This window comes from Gavialis gangeticus, unplaced genomic scaffold (genome assembly GCF_001723915.1).
Source record: "Gavialis gangeticus isolate Ggan-Ray unplaced genomic scaffold, GavGan_comp1, whole genome shotgun sequence".
In the NCBI taxonomy this organism is placed as follows: domain Eukaryota; kingdom Metazoa; phylum Chordata; order Crocodylia; family Gavialidae; genus Gavialis; species Gavialis gangeticus.
The window spans coordinates 85,667,393-85,691,121 of record NW_017729025.1 but is presented as its reverse complement, the minus strand read 5'-3'; the positions used below and the strand labels follow the sequence as shown (position 1 = coordinate 85,691,121).

General features: G+C 44.2%; 1 protein-coding gene across 3 annotated transcripts in view; it reads right to left on the bottom strand.

Annotated features, from left to right (window-relative positions):
- CAPN3 (calpain 3) overlaps positions 1–23,729 on the bottom strand; it is an 81,935-nt gene that overhangs the window by 41,130 nt on the left and 17,076 nt on the right. For all 3 annotated transcript variants that reach the window (XM_019519074.1, XM_019519075.1, XM_019519076.1), the window contains exons 2-6: positions 14,937–15,006; positions 8,711–8,829; positions 6,503–6,636; positions 5,919–6,087; positions 3,230–3,370 (exon numbers count right to left, since the gene is read on the bottom strand). In XM_019519074.1, coding sequence (XP_019374619.1) covers positions 3,230–3,370; positions 5,919–6,087; positions 6,503–6,636; positions 8,711–8,829; positions 14,937–15,006 — 633 coding nt within the window. The remainder of the gene's footprint in view (positions 1–3,229; positions 3,371–5,918; positions 6,088–6,502; positions 6,637–8,710; positions 8,830–14,936; positions 15,007–23,729) is intronic.

The following is a 23,729-nucleotide window of genomic DNA, read 5'->3' as shown; positions in this document are numbered from 1 at the left end:
CTCCTGAGCAGCCCAGCAGGGAATGTTTACCACCCCTAATTCAGTGTTTATAAACCCATTAAGAAAACAAGCCTTTCTCTATTAACTAATAGACCTCTTCTTAAGCAGCTCTTCCAAGGAAAGAGGTTAAGCTACCTGTTAATTAGCTCCAAAAAGCCTGCCTGCTGTTGTTGTTTCCCATAGCACAGACTGTAGCCAGCATGTGGTCTGCTAGCTAATGCTGAGGTGTCTGCATAAGGCAGAAGGGAGGGGGGAACAATCCCTGCTTAGCAGGGAGAACACAGGCAGATGCTGCTGTGCCTGCAAGTCTGTGCTGAGCTACAGCCATGGAGCAGAGGGGAGGGGCTAGCTCTGTTGTGGAACAGAGAGCCCAGCCCAGCCCAGAGAGCATTCTGGGATGCTGGGGGAGTCTGATTTATCTTAAACCAGGAAGGGGTCTGGGACAGACATTGCATAAACTAGTTTGAGCCAAATCAGTTAAGTCTGATACTACATTCAACCAGGTTTATCTCAAATTGGTTTCAGCCATTTTCAAACTGGTTTATGTGCACTGAACATTTGTTCTGTTACAGGTTTGAACCAGTTCTGATCACTTAAAACAGTATATGTCTAATGTCTGTCCCTAACCTAAAGGACTGTACTACACAAAAACATTGTACTAGGGGAAGATAAATGGGGCAATTTGGACAGTTTATATCTTGCAAAACAGGAGGGTACTTCCCTATGAAATTACATCATTTTGGCTTTTAGTAAGACTTAAAATTGACATGAAGGCAGGAAATTTTGTTTTCTCTCTCTGCTTTTCTCTGCATTTACAAGAGATCTTGTGACCAAAAGTTTTAGGCTTCATAATACTTTCTTACATAACTAAGCAGGAATAATTTAATCTACCACTGAAATGCAGAACCCTAAGGAGTGATACAGGACAAGTATTTAACACTGAGATGAGAGAAGACACCATGTCTCTGTTTAGAACTTTCTAAACCTCTTAATGTTTTAAATATGCAACTTTTCTAGCATCCCTGACTTCTTTTTTGGAGAGTTCCTTGATTTTTTCACCCAAGTGGATATTTGTAGTCTGACTTCTGTCATCACCCTTCAAGTCCTTAACATGCTACACACACACACAGACATTTTTTTTAAAGTGAGGACATTAAAAGGTGGTAGTCTCATCTGGAATTGTTCCAACATCTCTCTTCCATTACCCCAGCTCCCTTTAAAGAGCCTTCTACCTATGTGCAGAACTTATACCACTCCTCAAATTAAATGAGCTCTATAGGAGATTTACCCAGTAACATAGCTATGGGTGAGTGAGAGGGGCATCCACCCTGGGAACCAAGGTAGGAAGGGCACTGGAATTGGCCCTGACCTCCACAGAATCCATGTCCTGGCAGGAACTTTAAATAGTCCTGGCTGCTGTTGCTTTTAAGAGTAACAGAACCAGGACAAGCAAAGAACACACAACAGCAGCAGTTCAGCCAGGACTGCTTAGAAGTGCCTGGCTGCTGCCCCATTGCCCCCTCCCTCCCCTCACTTGTGGGCCTGCACCCTCTCCTCCTTCCTAAGCAAGAGACTATTAATGAATTCACACATCATTTTTCTTGCACAAAACTCCCCAATTCCTTACGTAAAATAGGCCACAAAAATCACTAGCTACTTTGTGTAACAGGCTCACCTTTCAAAGCTTGGGTTGAGTCCCAGGCTTGAGATCCTGCTGTTTTGATTGGTGGAGCCCATCCACCAATCAGGAGGCAGCAAGAGAAATAAAGTCATGCCCCTTTCCTGGGGGGAGGGGGAGAAGGGCTGCTCCAGACCTGATTGAAAACTGTAAACTGTTATGAGGGAGTGGAGCAGTGGAGGCTGTTTGGGTTAGTCACCTGGTATAGGGACAGATGGCCAGAGCCTGAAGGGCCTGTGCTAAGAGAGCCCTCAGTGCCGAGCAAGGGCACAGGGAAATAGTAGTGCTGCAGCCTGAGGCCCAGCACCCAGGAGCCAGCAGCAGTGGTGCAGCAGTTGAGAGGAGCTGAGCCCTTGGTGCCCAGACCGGGCACAGGGTGGAAAGGAGCCCAGAGGTGCAGGAGAGGCCTGGAGAGGCGCTCCAGCAGAGGAGACCCCATCGAGCTGTGCCCTGACTACTGCCACCTGAGGGAGTGTGAGTCACTGGGCCCTTGGGTCCCACAGGGGAAAGACATTTGGGGTGGGCAAACCCTGAGAAGGGGCTGGGTGAGCAGCCCCCCTGCCTAGTCAAGGCCCTAAGGGGAGGGGCCCCTGGTGCCTCCTGGACACCCCCCAAAGGACCCCATTGGAAGAACTGTCTCTTGCCATGGGTCAGGGACTCTATTAAGGAATAGGTGTTATTCAGATTGTTCCTGTTTGCGCCTTATATTTTGCAACTGAAATGTTGTATTGTGTTGATGCTGCTGAAATTGTTTTATTGTGATGGGTAAATAGTGTTATTTAGGGTTTGACCTTGGTTATTGATTAATGTTCACTGTGTAAATATATGTATATGATATTTAGTTTTATGATTATGTATAACTCAATAAATTGTATATAGTTAAGAACTTTGGGCTTGGGCTAACTCTACAGAGGAAAGAGGGATCTGCTTGAAACTCTGGCATCCCTCTCACAGCACCCCCTCCTGCCTACCCATCCCATCCAACTGAGAATAGGGCACACCCTTGGGTGTACCCGGGTTACATTTGTATGCAAAAATTGTGAATTTTTACACAAGCAAATGAATGCATCTGCACCTTTTGTGGGTGCATTCATGGAAGTCTGCCAAAAACATGTCTAAATACTACGTAGTTAAAAGTGACTTGAACATTCACCAATACTGCTAATGGGAGAGCTTGAGCACAGACTTCCTAACAAGTTTTTGTAATTTGGCTCCCAGTTTCTGTCTCTTCAGTAGCAGCAAGCTGTTCAGCTGAGTTTCAGATAGTTTCTGTCTGTGATGTTGGCTAACAGATGTTTCTCTAGATGTTAATGAAGTTTTTAAGGTGAACTGTCAGTTACTGTGTCTGAAAGGGCTGAAATAATTTAGTACCTAACAAGCTCAAAACTTCAGAACAAATCTTTAGTTATCTCAAGCTGATATGCCTAACCTGCTTCAGTGCCTTAAGGGCTTAAAAACTCTGATTCTCTGGTTTTCTAACTAGCATGGTTACAAGGAGAATAATTACAAAGTAAGAAGCAAAGGTTCAGTCATTGCTTGAGGCATACAAACCCAGGCTGGCCTTTCATCTGTGCCTTGGTAGTCTACTTCAGAGTGGGTCATCTGTGCGTTATCCAAATTCTTCACCATTCGGGCAATTAATTCCCCAATATCACTTTGAGGAGCACTCCCATAGGAAAAACCCAAATGGTCCTAGTACAGAAAATAAGAGAAGGAAGTAAGGCAGAGAGAATGGAAGGGGTGAAAGGGCAAATGAAAACAGAAAGATAAGAAGCTGAGCAAAAAAAAAAAAGACAACTTTAATTAGATAACATGAGACAACTGAAGTTGCAGCTAGAGAATCTGTTCTTTTATTTAGAGGCCAGTGACCATAGTGCTGGTCCTGTTGCTCCACAGTGGATAGCTCTTGTTGAGACTGGCTATGCTTCCAATTAAACTGTGATGCAACAACTCCTATACAAAGCTCCAAGAGAAACTGGAGTTTCATGTAATCAAAGGGTACACAGCTCCACCTACTTCCTAGAAGCCACAGGTTGCTCCCCCTCTTCAACCCACCTTACTTACTTTTTACTTATGTTCCGCTCCTGTAACAACAGTTCAGTCTTTTTCCAAAAAGTAGAGATGGTGTGTTGTTGTGCCTATGATGTCAAGACCTGAAGAACTGCCCTTGTACCCAAAAGCTTGTATAACATCTCTCCTAATTATATATGCGGTCCAAAAAAAAAAATCACAAAAAAACCTTCCTTCCAAAAAGATATGGCAGCTTTCTAACTGCTTACTCTCCTTCAGGAAAGTGAAATTGCATCATCATGCAATAGAATCACATCATGATACAAAGTCATGTCTATAAGTGAGACTGAGCTCACCAACACTTGTACACTTCCTCCTTCTTCTCTATTTTAACTCCTGCAACTAATTGTTCTGGAGAATAAGTTTGGAAAAACTGCTTAACGAGAACAGGTTATGTATAAAATAATTAATTCGATTCCTCTTCCTTTTGCTCTCCATCTATTTGATCTTTTTTGACTTTAAGAAGATGAAAGCTTCAGAAATACTGTGTAGAGTACAGCTGTTTTACATGTCCTCAGCTCCAGCCTTTTGAAAGTATTATGTTAACATTAATAAGGCTGCTCTTACTGTGCCCCTGTGATGTAGGTGTTATCAAACCCAGGTGCAGGGAAGTAAAATGTCTTGTCCCAAGGCAAGGAGCTGAGCCCAGACCTGAAAGTTGCTGTACATGACAGAGTCTCTTTCCAATGTGGAGCACTGCTGAACTCAGTAGAGGTCTATCTGGACCTAAAAGTCCACTGGTACAGAGCAGCTTGCAGGATTTGGTTCTGGAGTAACATGATCACAAAGCAAACCCACATTTCTTGTCTTACCTCCCCCTCCCTTCCCTTGCATATACTCCAACAATCAACAAACAGCACTTCTTTCCTTGGGGCAAAATATGAAGTCTTCATTCTAAGCTATATTTCAATTAAATCCAATTGATTGCAACTAGGAATTGACCTAAATATGGACTCTTTGCGTGCACCCAGACAACCACGGATGTGCGGTATGTGATGCAGTGCCACACACCACACATGGAGGCATTCCCTGAGCTTTTACTTGGCAGTTGGGGGGGGGAGAAGGGGTGACAACAGGAGATCCTGGGGTCCAAAAAACCCACACCAAAAAAAAAAGCGGGGTGGTGCACATGTTGGCAGTGCATGCCACCCCACAACCAGAGCCTGGCGAGCTACCATAGCCATGTTCTGGCTGCAGCCCTGGGAAGTCCCCAGATCCCCAGGTAAGGCTGCTGGCCCCAGTTGCTGGCCCCAGCCTCCTTTACCCCACCCAGAGTAACCTGCCTCATGCCAGAGTGTGCATGGCATGGGTGTTCCCTAGAGAAATGAACATCCACACTTGTCTGGACATGACCTTTCTGTTCACTTTTCCCCAGTGCAGAGCCAGTAATATGGATAAAATTCCCACCCTTCCTGGTTTAGTTTCAGATCTAGCTAAGATCCTCTTACTCTGTATATAGACTTTGGCAATTTAGCAAAGCACTTAGAAAACAGTTTAGAACTTTTTTTAAAATTCAAAGACTCCCTCTCCTCTCCAGTTCAATATGATGCATCAATCGATGCACCTCCAGCAAAACCAAGGAAGTGATTCTTCGGCTGTACTTAGCACTGGTGAGACTGCAGCTGGAGTACTGCATCCAGTTCTGGGCACTGCACTTCAACAAGGACGTGGTAAAGCTCAAGAGAGTCAAGAGAAGAGCCACCCATATGATCAGAGACTTGCACGGCAAGCCATACAAGGAAAGGCTGAGGGATCTGGGACTCTTCAACCTGAAAAGAGAAAGCTGAGGGGGGACTTGGTAGCAGCTTACTGCTATGTCAGGGGCACACATCAAGGGCTCAGTGAACAATTGTTCAACAGGGCACCCTTGGGGAAGACCAGGAGTATTGGTCACAAACTCCTGGAAAACCATTAAAGGCTCAACATTAGGAAAAACTTCTTCACAGTCAGGGTGTCCAGACTGTGGAATAAGCTCCCTCCAGAGGTAGTGCAATCACCTATTCTGGAAATCTTCAAGAGGAGACTGGACAGTTACCTTGCTGGGGTAACCTGACCCCCAGTTATCTTTCCTGCCTGGTGCAGGGGCTGGACCCAATGATCTTCTGAGGTCCCTTCTAACCTTACAATCTATAAATCTATAAGTTTGTCTGCAAGGCTCACATGGACTTACATCAATGGAGCTGGCCATGAGTGATCCCCTGTCAATAGCGTGTTTCATGATTTTGTATATGTCTCTGGGTGCATCCTTTATCTCATAGAACTCTGTCACTCCTCCTGTGAAATCCTCCATGGCCTCTGTGGTGTTGCCTCCTTTTAAAGCCTCATAGGACCCATGGAGTCTTGGTAAGGAGAAAAAAAAGTTACATTATGAGGAATTCTTGTTACAATTTTTCCCCTTGGTGAAGGTCATGCTCAAAGTTTTAATAATGTGAATCAACTAAATACTTAGATAAAAATATTTTTAATAACCAGCTGTTTGTACTGATAAACAGCAGACAAGCTCTGAAATGTTTTTATTATTCTTGTTCCAAAAGTTGCAGTCACTAGAGTAAGCTATGTGAAAATTACATAAAAATGTTTGCACCTAACATATTCAAAGGGAGATAGATGCCTGCAAGACAACTACATTTCTCCAAGATTACTTTCAAGATCATTGCATTGACTTCTTTACATAGAAATCATGTTCCCTCCCAACCAATGGTACACACTTTGAGGCTGCTATATGTGTATTGCAAGCTCTAAGCATTCCTTTACTTTGCATAGGCCTTTTCCAGCAGAGCACTCCAGAATTCATTGCGTTGCGAGGATTTGGTGAAGATCAGGTGGTTGTTATATGTTGGTAAGTAATCATCAATGACAACGTCCACCCAGTCTCCATAGCGCCAGAACTGAATAAAGGCAACCAGAAACATTTATTAGTGCATCTAAGGGAGGGAACTCTAGTTTCAGAACTATAACAAGACTATGAGGCAAGGAAAGTCCCAAAGCTAACTAATCAATGCTATGAATTTTGTCCCTTTCCCAAATATTGTATTGTATTGTAGGTGTCTGCTATGTCCCTGAGGCTTCACTTTTTTTTTCACAAGTGCCAAGTTACAGTTTATGTAATTAGGGTTGCGGATATTCTACCATTGGAGCTTAGAAGGCTAAGAAATGTAATATTTAGTGATAAATTCACTTGCCCAGCCCATTTTACTATCTACCACCCCATCCAATTTAATCCACTCCACATTTTCTTGACCTCCTGGTCTCTCCTACCTAATTTCTGGTGTCTCTAATCTGCTCCTTCTTCCTTTGGACCAGTTGCGGATCCTTCACAATCTTGCAAACTTGCTCCTTTCCAAACACTGCAAAAATGGCTAAGGTTGGATTTACTGCTGTGTGTGGCAGGAGCATGGAGGATGCTTGCACTGCACTTGCTTTCAGATAAAGGGTGTCAGTTAGTGCGAACAGGGAAGTAGGGGAAATTTTGTGAAGAGATATCTATTAGGGCTGTGCAAAATTTCGCCACCAGTTTTGTTTTGACCCATTTCAAGATCAAAACAACAAAATTGAAATGGAACAGATATAGTCGAAACAGCCTTGAAACAAAATGAGGCAAGTCGAAACTTTTTGCCATTTTGATGCTGTTTCAATGTTTTGCTCATAGGGTATAATGGGAAAAGTTGAAACAGCCTATAACTGTCATTTCTGGCTTGATTTGGATGAAAGTTGCAAGAATGGTAGCCCTTTCAGAGGGCATGAAGCCTGCCATGCTTGAAGGAGATAGGTGCAGGGGGTTTGGGAAACTGCACCCCAAAGTTTTGAAAGCAAAAATTGTGTCACGTTTATGTGTTAAGCCACAGTGGGGTCAAAATTGCAGGCATGTTAGCTCCTGCTGAGGCCACACAGTCTGCGAAGTTTCAAGGAGATAGATGCAGGGGCTTTCACCCTGCTGCGCCTTAACGCACGCAGTGTCACCCATGTCATGTTTTGCTTGTCCGTAGCTTGAGGTACAGTTTCCACCAAACCCCTGCTCCTATCTCCTTGAAACTTGGCAGGCTTTGTGGCCTCCAAAGGGGCTAGCATGCCTGCAGTTTTAACCCCACTGCAGCTTAACATGTACATGTGACACAAGGTTTGCTTTCAAAACTTTGGGGTGCAGTTTCCCCAAACTCTCTGCACCTATCTCCTTTAAACTTGGCAGGCTTCATGCCCTCTGAAGGGAATACCATTCCTACAAGTTTCGTCCAAATCAAGCCAGAAATGACAAAGATATAGGCTGTTTTGTCCTTCCCCATTATATCCTATGGGCAAAATGTTGAAACAGTTTCGCCCCCATTTCGACAGAATGGAAAGGAACAGCTGTTTCGAATCAAAACAAAAATTAAAATGAAAGGCTCTGCCATCAAAACATCGAAACGCTGGTTGAAACAGAATGCTGCCGTTTCGCACAGAACCTTATATCTATGTTTAGCAGTGCATAAAACAGGGATGATGGTAGAAATACAGATGTTTGAACAAGTTCCCTCATGCAATATACCTACCTCAGGATGGAGTCAAGAGGTAGGATTATGGAAAGAAAGAAGACAATCAATCAAGTTGTGGATGTCTTTAAGGGAGATCAACAATCTGAGGGACTAAAAATAGGAGCTAACAGCAAATCTATATTCCGTGTAGTGGAACAGCTGAGTAGGGAGAAGGGACATCTGTTGCTATCTCTTACTGATGGGTCATAACAGTTTTCAAATGTCTGAGTGATGGCTTAATGCTTCTCGGTTACTGTGGTAGGCAGGCCGTTTAATGATTGACCCAGAACAGTGAAGGAATTAATCTCCACACTTCCTTCACTGTCACTTGCACTTAAATGGAGAAGAGATGAAAGAAAGACATTCTGCCAGGGCACTTGGAGCAAGAATTGCTTTGCTTATTTAATCAAATAAAACCATACCTACTGTATACACCATTCTTGAAAATACTCACCTGGAAGTGAAATATCCCAGCATAATTCTCTATGAAGGACTGGTCATGAGGTATGACTCTACAAAGTAGGTTTTTATTCAGTGTCAGGCAAGCAATGGCAGCTAGGAACCAGCAGTCACCTGTTAACAAGCAAAAGCATCAGACAAAGTAAAGTGTCAGAGACAGTAGGGAAAAGGAAAACTTTAAGAATCTGCAAAATACCTTTTAATGGTGATCAGGGTTTACCATATCCCACCAGGAAAGCATTCCATCTGCTCAAATCACTGGGGAGCTTGGTGTACATTTCAGTGTGGTTAAATGCACGTATAGCCCAGTGCTTTTAACTTGCTTGTCTTCTGGAAGTGCTTGTTAGCACCAATCAGAATTGGGGCAAATGGTGAAGGCAGATAAGGTCCTCACTTGAAAGGACCTAGATGTATTCACGTTAATGTAATTTACACCTTCTCTTGCCCTGTTCAGAGTTCGCTATACAAATTTACAAACACTCTGGGTGCAGATCTACTATGTGCACTCACATTAAGTAGCGCTTTGCTCTGTGGGGCTGCTATAGCCCATTCTTGCTGTAATGTATTGTAGGTTCTGCCAGTTCAGGATTTCCAGACCATGTTTTGTGATCCAGCCACAACCTACTGAACCCAGAATGCCTACTGTGCCACTACAGAGGCTAAGGGCAGGCAGAGTATAGCAACTTTGGGCTTAGACAGGTGACATTTTAACAGTGGTATAATACACTTTTATGACTGTGTAAAACAAGGAGTGGACGGGCAACATAGGGCATGTCACCATACTCCAAAAGGAAGTACTAAAGCACAGCACAGTATGTCGCTGTAATGCTGTGCTATACCTGGGGTGTGAGCCACTATGGAGACATAGCTGGCAATCATGTGTAGACACACATGATTGCTATGTCGTTGTAGTGCATCATATGGCAAGCTAGCACATTGCTATGTTGCTGTAGGATGATGTGTAGACGTGCCCATAAACTCCTACATTGAGGTAATTTTGCCCCTCTGAGAAAATGATGTTTAAGTTACTGTAGGTGTAGGTGTATGTCTGCAGCTTACTAGGGGTAGCCGTTTGCTCTATTACCCCTCTGCCTCATGATAAAGCATGGTAATGGCAGGATACAGTCTGCTGGCCTATGATAACTCATGTGATGGATCTTCATATGTGGCATTTCATGGTGCTGCAGCTAGACTCCTTCCAGTACCTGAGCTAGCTCAGGTATCTCTACACAATAACACAATCCATAGTGTAGACCAGTGGTTCTCAGTCTTGTTAGACTTGAGGCACCCCTCATTCAACTTGAGGTACCCCTCAGAAAATGCTAAAACTTGGATTTCACTCATTTTTTGACTACAGAAGAACAGTTTTTCTGCTGCAAAAACTCAGACCTCAACAGGTCAGAATGTTTTTGTGGATTCCTATTTAAAATCTCTGGGTTTATCTTGAGAATTATGTTTGCATATCTCACAGTGCATATCTCATTGTGTGCTATCCTGGAACACCCTTGAAAGGATTTCAAGGAACCTCAAAGTGCCCTGGCACCATGGTTGAGAATCACTGCTGTAGACATACTCAGTATTTTAGGTTTTGATTTTTCCACTCTCAAGATAACATTCCAGTTCAGCTTATCTTATTGTTGTGCCATTTATTTGTTGCTTTATAATTCTGGAATTTTTTCCTTATTTTAGGCCTGCATCCCTATTTGTACAACTTTATTATTTAAAAACAATACATTTTAAAATAAAGCTGATGGAAGGATTTACCACTTTAGTAGTGGATCTTACACTGCTTACTACACAGTGGACCTTGATTAAAGCCTCCTAAGCTGCCATCTGTAATACAAATCTGAAATACCATTTTTACTCACATGCTGTACACACCCTTCCCCCAAAAATTAGCCCCCTAGAATTGGAGTGTGTGTCTTAAGCAGGGAAGCTGATTTTTCTTTGCTGGAATAGTAGCAGGGAGACACTGCTGTAAATTGGTGTCACAAGGCACTAAAGTGCCTGCTTCTTTAAGAGCAGAAACTGCCTAGGGAGAGGGCCCTAGGAGCCAGGCTGAAACCCCACAGGTGTGGGTTACTATTGCAGCAGGCTAACAAGGGAATTAGCCTGCACCTGCACCTTGTCAGCTGATCAGAAGAAGGCAGGGCCCTGGGCACATATAAACCCAGGGCTGAGGCCAGCAGGAGTGAGCTCTCTAGCAGCAGCCAGGGGAAAGAGCCTCCAGGGAAGAATTGCCCAGGACGCTGTTGCCGCCTGATATGCTGCATATAGGGCTAATGGGGCTCCAGGAGCTTACCAGGTCCCCTGGCCTACTAAACACTTAATGCTGGGGGGTGGGGCGGGGTTGACTCTTTTAAAGGGACAGAACACACCCTGAACTGATTGTATTATGTTATAGCCCAGGGGCTCATATTTTGGTTGCTGTTTATAAACGGGTGGACTGGGATGAGGCTATTGGGGGAGGAGGAGGCCTCATTGGGGCACAATACAGTGTGGAGACCCCAGTACCAGCAGGTGCAGTGCCAGGGTGTGCAGTGACAAAGGGGGTGAGCAGACCCCAGCACCAGGGGGCGCAGTAACAAAGGGCTGAGGAGAACCCAGTGCCAGTGTGGGTGCTGAGACAGGGCTGCAGAGAGCCTGGTGACGACAGGAGGCTGAACTAGACTAAGGCTTCAGGGGGCCAACATCTAAATATCATCTGCAAAGCTTGGGCTGTGGTAAAGGGCCGATTTTCAAGCCACGCATTTAGCCCCTAAGGCTGAGGGTGTCCTGTGAGGCATCCATTTTGAGCGGGACCCAAAAGGGGTCCAAGAACCCACAGGGCTCAGTGGGGTCCATAAGGACCATGTCCGAACACAAACTCGAGGGCAGCCTCCCTATTTATTATAATTACCAGCAAGACGTGGCAGGAGAAGAAAAGGATGCCCGTTGGGCAAAACTGGCATGGTCATGGAGCCCTAGGGCCGTCATGGCCATCCCTGGGTACCCCACACTGTGACAGTTGGCTATCATGCTTCTTCCTCTGCCAGCCTCTGGGAGAAAGGGGAGCAGTTTACCCTTCAGGATCAGAGCTGAAGTACTAAACCTCTTACAGCCACAGGTGTTGCAGTCAGGATCCCCTGGAGTCAGCATTCAGCCATGACTGAAACATCTTTTTTTTCTTAATTCTGTCTTCCCTAAAAAAGGTATGCCTCTTACAGGGTGGGAGGGAGGGGTGTGTGTGGTGTGCAATAAAATATGGTATAAATTATATGACAAAGTAAATTTGCCTATACAATTTCAAACGCATGCCACCCATTCTCAGGTAAACTTCTCTATCCCAGGGCACCAGGCTCTCCCTTTTTATTTGCATTTTTTTCCTCAAAATTCTCCTCTTCTGTTAAGCTCCCAAACTGTAACCCACCAGCTCATTATACTAAAGAAAATATGTTTGTATAGAACAATACTTTTTGCCCCTCCTGAATACTATGTTGCCTATAAGGTTCTTGGGGGTAAAGACTGTCTTTTTTCTGTGTTTGGTTCAGCATGGAATGTATTGGTGATGTGTAACAAATAATAGTCAGAAGCTCTCTGTTCTGTTTGAAAATAGCAGAATACTAGGAGATCTAAATAATTTTAATAAGACAATCAGCTAAAACAGAAAGCAACTTATATTGATTTTGGAAATGTATCTACATTGTGGATTCCCAGGGTAGTGTTTTCAGGGCTTCTGCAAACTCATGAAAGCATGGGCTTCTGCCTTGTTGACTTCTGTCTGTGAGCTGCAGCCTTCTCACTGCCTATCTTTGGGACAGTTCCTTTTGGGAGTGGAGGAATTCAATTGCCTGACTGCTGCCTCTGTTTGCATTGTATGATGCAGGCAGCAGGAAGACAGAAGCATTTTAATGGAAAATACTCCATACTGCTTAGTTCTTATACTTTTACTGTAATGGGGATCTGCATTGGGAGAAACTGCAGACTTAACTCTTCATCAACAAATGGAAAAGAGAGACAGACTTGAAGGCTACACTATACTGAATACTACTGGTATGGCATTAAGGTGTTTAAAAGCTACTAAAAATTACCTTTGCAGGTTGATGCTTGCCTCTCTGGCTGTAAATAGATGTCTCATTTGAGGAGGGCCTGACTGTCCTGGGGTTTGACCTGGATCAAAACAGGTGTGGAACAGTCATTTACACGTTACCCTTGGGACAGACATTACACTTGAACTGGTTTAAGTGATCAGAAACTGGTTTAAACCTGTAACAGAACAGATATTCAGTGCACATAAATCAGCTTCAAAATGGCTGAAACCAGTTTGAGATAAACCTGGTTGAATGTAGATCTGACTTAACTGGTTTATGCAATGTCTGTCCCAGACCCCTAGGTTCACTGTGGCTCTTCTGCCAGAGAGGAGCACACAGCCTGCCCAGCTTTTCTCAGGACTGACTGGCAATACTTGTACAGGTATACAGCTATGTCCCAGGAAAAGGCTTATGCAGGATAAAATGTGCTAGCTTCAGAGGGACTTAAAGTGGGACAGTGGACTTGTACATCTGCAAGATCCCAGGACAAATGCAATATCTATTTACAGCCTGTGTGGTATTTGCCCTACAGACCTTTACAGTTAGCCATGTGATTTGAAGATAGAAGCAACTTGGAACTAGGACGCTTCAAAAAACAGTCTTTGAAGGCCTCTTAACACCTTTCTAGAAAATGCTTTAGTAGTTTGTTTCTTTTCACTTTAGAAAAAAAATGTTGGTTACATTGCAGTGGTTGGTCTTGTAAGCACCATGGAAGCTGCATGCCTGTGTGTGTTTGCATGCATGTGTATATTTGGTTACTGCACCTTTAAATTTGAACAGGTAGTAGGAATTACTAGACCAGTGATTCTCAATCAGGGTGCCACAGCACCCTGGAGTCCCTTGAGATCGTTTCAAGGATCCTACGCAATGTTAGTGCACTATTAAATGTGCAAACATGATTCACAAGATAAACCTAGAGATTTCAAATAGGAGTACATAGTATTAAATAACATTCTGACCTGTTGTGGTGTTTCTCAGTTCTTTACAACTGAAGAATTGCTCTATTATTTTTCTGTAGTCCAAAAATGAGTGAAAACTTTGAGGTGTGCCTTGAGTCTAAAAAGGGTTGAGAACCACTGTAGTAGGCCTTTCAGTTAGCAGCAGTTGCAGCTAGATATGGAACCCCAGAGTGAAGTGGAGCTGGATGTGGATTGTTAATGAAGACCCACTGGCACCGTTAACATGGTTTGTTGTTTTGAGTCAGTTTAAAGTCATTGGCTTATTTGAACTGTGCTTTGAAATTTTTATTGGAGCTTCAATGCTGTAAAAAAGAGCTGAGTGGCATAGAGAAAAAGCATGAACTGTAATTGCTCCGGGTTATGTTTAGCATTTTCAAAAAGTAGTTTATGCATAGAGCAGAGAAATGGGCTTAGCAACATATACAAAACCCCTGGTGCAAAATGAACTGGCTGCTGATGAGCAGGGAGACACTGGGGACAGTAGGGTCAAGGACTGAGATCAGAGCCTAAATTCTTTGGGGCAGAGACTGCAATTTCCTTTGGATGTGTGTGGTACTTCACTCAATAGGGCCTCAATATGCTGGAGGCCTCTACAGGTTACTGTAATGCATATCACAGCATCACGTACAAATCCATCAGAATCAACCAGTAACACACTCTTCCTCCTCTAGTCACACATCAGCATAAAAAAATGTCTCCTACATGATAAATTAACTGGGCTCCACAGCAGTACTCTTTGGCAGACTACTTTCCACCCTGGAAGCAGCATAACTACCTACTGTGCTTTGGTCAAAGTTAAATAGGACTTTGTTCTGTTGCACAGTAAGTTTACTATGCAGATATACCCTTATGCTCATCCTAGTATACCCTGTTTTTGAAAGCTTGGGAGAAAAGGTAGGTCTTCCAAACTTCTGCTTGTAATAAATACCACAGTATTGAATCACGATGAATAGCAAACACCACACAGCAAGTTTTCTCTCATCATAGTCCACATCTACAATGCTACAGGAAGGTTCCTAGGTTTAGCTATTAACTATATAAATAAGGAACCAGTCTACTTCAGGCTATTGTAACAAAATACAGATGATTTGCACTGATAACTTGTAAGAAAAACGGTTAAAAGTTAGATCTTATGCAGATATTTGGTACTGTGCAAGAAATAAAATTCAGGACGAATGAGAAAATTCCATACCTAATTCTCCTTGACAGATATCAGTTCTATTGGCTCCACCAAGTATAAAGCGTGGATTCTCGCAGATTTCCTGGCAAATATAAAGAAAACAAGTAGATGAGTAGGAAAAGCATGTCATATACTGTCTGTTTCCTATGGGAACAAAATGGGAATTATGACAATACAATGGAGATGCTCTGAGAGAAGACCAATGTGTTGCCCACTTTCAATTTTTAGAAGTGTTATCATCAGGTCCTATTAGGCCAAGTGTGCGCAGCTTCAGGAGGATGGAACCTTCACCTCTAGAAGGGCTTGGCAGCTACCACTGTGGAGACCTTTTCTAGACCAGGAACATGGTGCTGCATGCAAGCACATTAAAATGTTGAAAGAAAAATCAGAGGGGAGAGGCAGGATATCAAGCCTAGACTGGGGAAACACAACTCCCTCTGAAGAGGGCAAAAGGCAGGCTCTTGGAAAATAAGACGCATTAGTTGGGAACAACGCCCCCACTGTCAAAAGTGGCCACACCCACTATCAAAAGTGGCCACAGGTTTTGAGTAGGGGTGCACCAATAGAGATTTTTGGGGCTGACACTGATGGCCATTTTTTTTTTTAATGAGCCACATCTCTCGATATCAATCCGATTGCCAATACACAGCTGGGGTCCAGCTGGTAAGTCTATTGTGAGGGGAGGGGGAAGGGAAGGGACACGAGGCATCAAGGCTCCTCTGGTGAGGGAGGGAGTGGGGCTGGGGCAATGGCAGGGGCTGCCCAGCCAGGGCAGGGTGCAGGACAGAGCTGCAAGCAGCTCATCTGGAGGGGCAAGGGGGGGTGGCTCCTGCCACTGCATGCACCCTGGGAGGGCACATGGGCCATGTGCCCCCCAGATCACTTTGCAGAGACATAAATGATAAATGGTTTGTCTACATTAGAGAGGTTAAGCCAATTGCTCTCTCATCAACTCATTGTAAAACAGCTTGCAACTGCATAAAAAAGCACTTCACTATATTCCTGCAGAGGCAGCAAGCAGCATAATGTATTCCCCAATGGAACTTGGGCTGTAATACAATCTAGACAGAACCATTTCCATATATGCTGAAACTGTTTGATCCCTAATCTGGACAAGGAACCATAGTATGTGACACAGGGAAGGGAAGAGAGTCTGCCTTGTTTCTGAGCAGACTCCCTTACATCTTAGCAATCTTTTTCCATGCACTTCATAGGACAGGTGAAGGGGTGAAGAGACAGAGATCCATGCTGGGAATGCCATATCTAAGGCTGGAAGAAAAAGAGAGAGAAAGGCCTCTTTCAGGCAAAACATGAGAAAAAGGGCACCCAAATGCCTGGGATGTGAGCAAGAGGAGGACACCTTTCAAACAATCCTATTTTCTGTGGTAAAGAGAAACAGAAAGGAACAATAGCTTGAGGACTCCATCTCCTAGGCAATTGTGAGGATTGGAGGGAAGTTGAGCTCGTGCCCAAGAATCCTCTATTTTCTGGACATGAAGATAAAGAGAAATCAAGAACACCTAATCAAGAAAGTTAGGAGTAAAAGAAGGGCAAATGCTTGGTGCTGTAGATGTAGCCTAAATCTTTTTTGGTGCAATCAACCTCGTGCTGGACTTCCACAAACTCATGTTTGGGTCTAATTGTTTCTTTGGTTATAAGACCATTTCTTCTCCTCCAAAGTAGTTAGCTTAGTCATGCATTAGCTTCGATGTAAACCAATTGGGTGAACCCCATAGCAGGATAAAAAACATACTTCCAAAAATCCATAATAGTCACTTCATCTGCCCTGCTGCTGGGAGAAGAGAAAGTGTCATGTAATTTCATGCCACAGTCAGGTGGTTGGAAGTTAAATTCTGTTAAGTCAGCTGCTTGAGATGACTTCCAGCTTCTCTGCATCTGCTTGCTCTGTTGGAAATATTTTTATGGCTGGGTGTAATGGCTTTGGGACTTGGCACATGGTCTTCTAAATAAATATAGTTTGATATGTAAACATCTAGGTAAAAACTAGACCAGTTAAAAACCAAACAATGTAAACACAAAGCTTAGGAATGTAACTGCACACATCAACCACAGACTATGTTCAATTACAAGTTGTCCAAGAGAACAAAAGGAACAGGTTGTATAATGGTCATACAGCCAGATCATTTATGATATCAGTATGCTTTTATACTCATGATAAAAATCAGCATTTTGCAACCATCTCACTTTCTTTACTGCTGTATGAGGCCTTGTTCATTGCTGGCACAAGTTCACTCTCGGGTAGTAATGATGCTGGGAGCCCAGTTCACTCCTATTTTAAACATTGTGCCCAGGGGCAAATCCAGGAGGATGAGACAGCATGGTTACAATCCCCTTTGACTGTGCACTGCATGCTCAGTGAGCATTCAGAGCTCACCAGCATGTCAATGGAGCTCCTGCTAGGAGCTCTGAATGTGCTGTGAGCAATATGAACTCACTGGCTCGTAAGCACAGGTTCTGCCTGGAGTTCTGACTTTCTAGCAGCTCCAGAGTCTGCTGCCATTCATTCTTCTCCCATTGTTCCCCAGTCCAGCACTGGGGGAGGAGTGGCTGGAAGCCATGCTCAGTAGGGCTGTGTGAAACTTCGGTCCCTGATTTGATTCAGCCCAATTCAGTGGCCAAATCTCTGAATCCAAACTGAATCAGAGGACTCTTCAATCTCTCTGAATTGAATCAGAACCCTCTGAATCAATTCAGTGATTCAGACATAGACACAGCTTTAAAGTTTTTTCTACATACCTCTAGGTAGCAGGTGGCTCATGAATGTTGCGGTGCTGGGGCGCATGGGGGGCTCCCCAGCGCGCTCAGCAGCAGACCTGGAAGTGGACTGGAAGTCCTTCCAGTCCACTTCCAGGTTTGCCACCAAGCATGTGCAGGGCCCCCTGCACTCTTGTGGGATGCTCCATGTGCCCCAGCATTGCAGTGTTCACAAGCCACGCTGGTACCTCAAGGTATGTAGAAAAAACATTTAAAGCTGTGTCTATGGCTGAATCGCTGATTCTCTGAATCAGCATCGAATCTTCAGATTTGGATTTGGCTGAATCGAATCGGGGACAGTGATCTGAATCAACGAATTGAATCACTGTCCATGATTTGGGCCGAACCCAAATTGAACCCCTAATGCTCAGCCTCTGCTTCCATGCAGCTGCAGAGCCACCATCTGTACCCTCCTTTTCCCTACTGCTGAATTCAAGTGTGGGGGGAGGAAGGGGAAGAGTGAAAAGCAGTGGCCGTCTCCCCCTGCACTCTGGAGCTTCTTGAAAGCGGGGAACTCTTGAGAGCTCACCAGCATTCAGGATCACAGTAGAAGGTTCCTGCCAGACCCCCTTCAGCTGTGTGATGTGTGCAATGAGTTGTCTTCACTGACATGTGCCACACTGCCAAAGGGGGTGTGGCTATACCCCCATTGCCACAATCCTGGATCCGCCCATGATTGTATCTTCTAAAGCTGACACAGTGTTTAAAATACAAGTGGCAGTGGATGTGTGGACTCCCAGTATTACTACTGCCAGTGGAAATGAACCAATTTTAGTAATGGTGGGAAGTGTTTGCAAAATGTCTCCAATGACAGAGGCATCCATGTCCTTTGTACATAATGTAAAAGTAAAAGAATGTTTTTATGTCTATTTGCAAAGTAATCAAGAAATGCATGCATTGTCTGTAAGACATTACTTCACTAATTTTCCAACCCTTTAATTAGATATGATTCAAATCATGATGAGATTTCCTAGCAACTGTTATGTGGTACGTTAGAAGAATTCGATTAGATTAGAACCTGATCAGATTTGTGTTTACTGTGTTCCTTTTACATACAGGCAACCCCCACTTAATGCTGTTTCGCTTACCACTGTTTTGCTATAATGCTAATTTAAAATCAATACCTGATTTCACTTAGCGCTCAGCTGTACAGACAACCCCGCTTAGCGCTCTCAATTGGTTCCTGAAAAACTGAGCGTTAAGCAAAACAAGCCTTAAGTGAAACCAAGAGTATCTGATGACTGGAGAAGGCAACCGCAATTCTTTGTAATGACCCCAGGTGGTAACTGTGAGTGTTATAATAAAACTCGCTGAGCGCTAAGTGAAATCAGGTATTAATTTAAAATGAGCATTATAGCGCTAAGCGAAACAGCGCTAAGTAGGGGTTGCCTGTATAAGTTTCTTGATGTATAGGTAATGTAGGCCAGTCTGGAGTGGCTTTGCTTCTGAGCCTTCATTCCTTTCATTCATAATTTAAAATACATTTTTCCAGAAACTTTAAAAAAGGTAAAATCTGAAATGGTAGCTAACTAGGAGCACAAAAAAGGGTGAAGTGTAGTTACATACCAAGAGAAGTCCCCAAGTGGAGACTTCTTAGCATGCCCAGAATGGCTTAAGACTGAATGCGACCTTTCTTCCAAAAAGTTAACATATTTGCCACAACCAGGGACTTCTGAATGTCCCTCTCCAGGACTCTTCAGCCCTTCCTCTGCACTTAATTTTTCCTCCAATACCCCTCTCCTATAGAGATTCTTCTCTTCTTGCCCACCCCCAGGGGAAAGGAAACTTAAGTCTTCTTTTAGGCTCTCTCATTTGTTTTTTTGCTTTAGTTTATGGTTGTGGTAAGCCCTTTCTAACCACTAGGCACAGATTCTGCAAGACTCTTCCTTAATTTGCTCCTTGCCCTTTCAGTCTCACAGGAGAGAGAGGGAAGGTCACCTAACAGTTAGGAACTTTCAACTCCACAGGTCAAAATATTGGGAATCAATTTAAATCCATTATTTGGTCATATTGCTCTCTTCACTGACAAGGATGGAGTCCTGTTAGAGGCAATACATTACATACGTTAATTTCTTCCTATAATATTTTCGCCTATGGCTTCTTAAGCTGGGCAAAGAAGGAAATGACTACCCTGTATGGCATCAGATATAGTATGGCTGTCAGCCATTGACTAAAACACAGTTACCTTTCAGGTTTGTCTGCCAAAGCAGCCATCACAGATGGCAAATGGCAGCAGCCTCTACTGAGGAGGTTTCCAACATAACTGCTTGCAAAATCTCCATATAGTCTGTACTTTTATGACTTTTGACTGGATGTAAAGATATACTTTCCCTTCAGTATTGCTAGTAGCTGTTTAATGAGCTGTACTTAGGTTGCACCTGCACTTGGGTCACTTGTCACTGGATGGACCTCAAGCTAAGTAATGTTCTTCATTTTACTTCTTGGTGGTGGTCTGCCCAAATGCCTGTGCATCTGATGAAGACACATCGCCCTCAGTAAGATTCTTCTGAACCAGGCAATTTTAGCAGTAACCCAAAGAGTTTATCTCCCCATTTTATAAATCTAGATTATATCCCTGGTCAATTAAAAATGATCACAGAGTGAATATTAACTGTCACAATAGCTATGAATCCTAAAAGAAAACTTGTTTCATTCATCAGCAGTGCTTGTCACTCCCTGATGGGGTGAGGGGAGTGGGAGTGTAAGAGAGCATGAGAAAATGCCAATGTGTGTGTGTGTCTGTTAATAAAAACAGTGTTGAATGGCATTACATGTTTATTAGCTTTATTTTTCATATATATAAAAAAAAATGCAGTCTGTCTCGCCCAGCACCAGCAGAAAGCACTAATGCCTTTAAAACCTACAGTCAATAGAATCATGCTTTGGGCATTCTGAATTCACTTTATAAACTAATCCTACACAAACTAATGAATGCATAGGAGACATCTGCTCTTGCCCATCACTTGAGATGAATGAAGCCTCCAACTTTCAACAATTTATATCTTGCTTGTATCCATCCTGCCATGGCTTCTATGGACTATAGGGTTTTGTAAGACAGCACATGCTACATTTGGTTAAAGTTCCAGCTTTGAGAGTTCCTCTATTGGATTGTCTTGGTCTGAAAATTATGCCTTTGCAGAAACTAGAAAAAAGTCTTTATTACCTTTGTGACAGTGGACAATTCTGCCAGGCCTGGTCACAGTACTGGCCCACCCACCTATCTAGGGCAGTCTGCCCAATCTCGTCTGCCACACCTTTGATGTAAAGTAAAATGGTTGTAATAAAGTGGAAGGCTGCCCACTTAAGATCCCAATACTTAGGGGTTTGCACACAACCCTGACCTCCCCTTATTGTGTCCCATGCCTTGCAGATGGCATCCTTGAGCTGTTCTATGCTCCAGCTTGTGGCTTCAGGCATCCAAAGACTTACCTGGGCCAAGCTTCCCCTTTCCTGGGGCTTCAACACATGCCTGCTCTCTCACTGGGGCCTCAACACACACCCCTCTCTGGGGTCCACACTCTGCCCCTATGCTGGGGCCACAGGGTATTGCACCCTCACAGGCTCAGGTGCCTCTCTATAGGCATACCTGACCCCACTACTCCTGGGGTCTTACACCCCATGGGCTCAGATGCCCCTCCCTGGGCATGCCTGGTCCCACTATCCTCTGGGGTCTTACACACCCACAGGTTCAGGTGCCTCTGCCTAGGCACACCTGATCCTCCTGCCCTCTCATCTGAATGACCCACTGTATGGTGGGGGCTGGGGTTATCAGGCACCCCTACCTGCCTTTCACCAGGGAGGTAACTGGCCTGGCATTTTTGGGGGATTGTCCCACCATGGACAGCCCCACCAGACCACCCTTCCTTGGCAGGATGCAGTTTTAGGTCTTGCCCAGGACCATGCAGGCCTACCTGCCCTAGTCTGCTTCCCTCATTAGGGCTCCTGGATGATGTCTTTGGGCTGTCTCTCATTGGGCCCAGCTCTCATTCTGACCCCATTCCAATAATATAACAGCCTGCATGCTGGCTGACCCCTACCCTCTTTGGCTGTGAGGTACCCCCCACTGGAGGGGCCTTCAGCCCATATGGGCTCTGGCCCTGCCTCCAGGCCAGTCAGGGTGCCAGATAGCTCACAGTGGTCCTGGCCTGTCCCTTGTATTGGGCTTAATTGCCCCGAGGCCCTGACACTCTTGCATTGACCAGTGCAAGGGATCAAAGAGTCAACCTAGCAGCTGCTGACCCTCATACTCCAGAAAGGAGTCCTTCCTAGGTTTCACCAGAGAGCCCTTTTCTACTCCAGGGCTTGCCAGGGCCTCTTGTAGGCCTACAAGCTGTTAGTCCCCTTGTCAGCCTGGGCCTTTTTCACACGAGGCTGAAGGCTTCTTCCTGGGGCTCTGGGCCCCACTGGGTCCATAGGAACCTCCTGCCATCCCCATAGTTCTTCCCTTACTTCCAAGGTGTTGTGAGCAGCAGCTCAACCAGGTGTTGCCTTCTCAGCTGCTAGCAGCAGACTGCTGCTCCAGCCCTGAGACCCTGGATCTAAAATGGCTGCCTTATCAGGGCTGGCCAGCATGTGCTGGCTGCCTGCTCTCAGCCCTTAAAGTGCTCTGGCCACATACTTGTACATGATGATGAATATATGCTACTGTATTTTTAAATACAAAAGACTGCACCCTTCCAGAATACTCAGTAGATGACTCAGGGCTATGCTTCAACTCCAAGCAAATATCCAGATTTTTCTTTTCACTTTATGAAAAATATAGAACATTACTCTTATGAATTTTCTTTGCTACTGATAGGACACCATCATAGCAGTCTCTGAGGCATGCCCATTAAACTTTACAGATAGTGTTTTGCATTGAAAGGCCTCTTAATAATCTCTAATGAGCTCCTGGCAGTAAGCCCAGATCATGTTAATAGGGCATGTGAAGTATAGTACTGTGATGATGTTTTCTTATTAAGCTCCCCGTGTTAACATATCATGCTGGGATTGTAGCAAGTCCCCTTTTTAATCTTTATTGTTTGTATTGTAATAAAATCCGTTACTCATATAATATTGGTAATTTCACATTGTTGTGAGACCTTTTTAGAATCTAGGGATGCCTATCCATGGCTTATTGTCATGTATTATAAAGAGACTGGAGCTTAGAACGCTCAATGTCCTCACCATGCAGTGCATTATAATGTGGGCCTTATAGCAGCCTCATCATCATATGACGTATTACAATACAAGCGTTTCGGCAATCTCCACGTTATGGATAATATTGTAATTCCTTCTGCACAAGCATGGCATGGTGTAACAACATAATCCTGGAAGTGCCTTCAAGCCACGCCATGTTTTATATGATTCCCTGGGTGTGCTCTTACTACAGAATGCCATTTGTTATAAAATGCAGTGCGGTAGGATCTCCTCCAAGCCTCATGAGACAGTATGGTATCTTACTCTGTGATGCTCCGTGCATGCTCATAAACTGTCATTATTTATTGTATGTACTCTGGTAGGGTACAGAGGCACCAATCCTATTGTTTCAAACATTGTAGAACCCTGTAACAAAGATGTGTTTCATGCATAAAAGGCTTTCAATCACAGTAACATATCTGTAACAAGGAGATGTGTTCTGTAACTGCAAGAGAATCCAGGGCTTGTCTGGTGAATCATCCTGTACCAGATGCTTGAATCTTGAAAGCATTTTGTTGTGTCACTTCATGTTTAGAAAGAGCCTGGATTCATGAACTGAACTGTAGGCCTGCGCAAAGTGGCTAGTATTCGCTTCACATTTGGATTAGGCTGATTCAGGGGACAGTGATTCGATTTGGTGATTCAAATCTCTGTCCCAATTTGATTTGGCCAAATCTGATTCAGAGATTTGGCTGCTGCTGAATCTCTGAATCTCCAAATCAGGCAGGCCAGGCCCACCCCCCGCCCGCTTTCCCAGCCTGGCAATGGCTGCCCCGCCTGCCCTATCTCAGCACTTGTTAAAAAAAAGCCCCGAATCAGTGGGTGCTGCCAGGCGGTGGGCCATCCCCACTG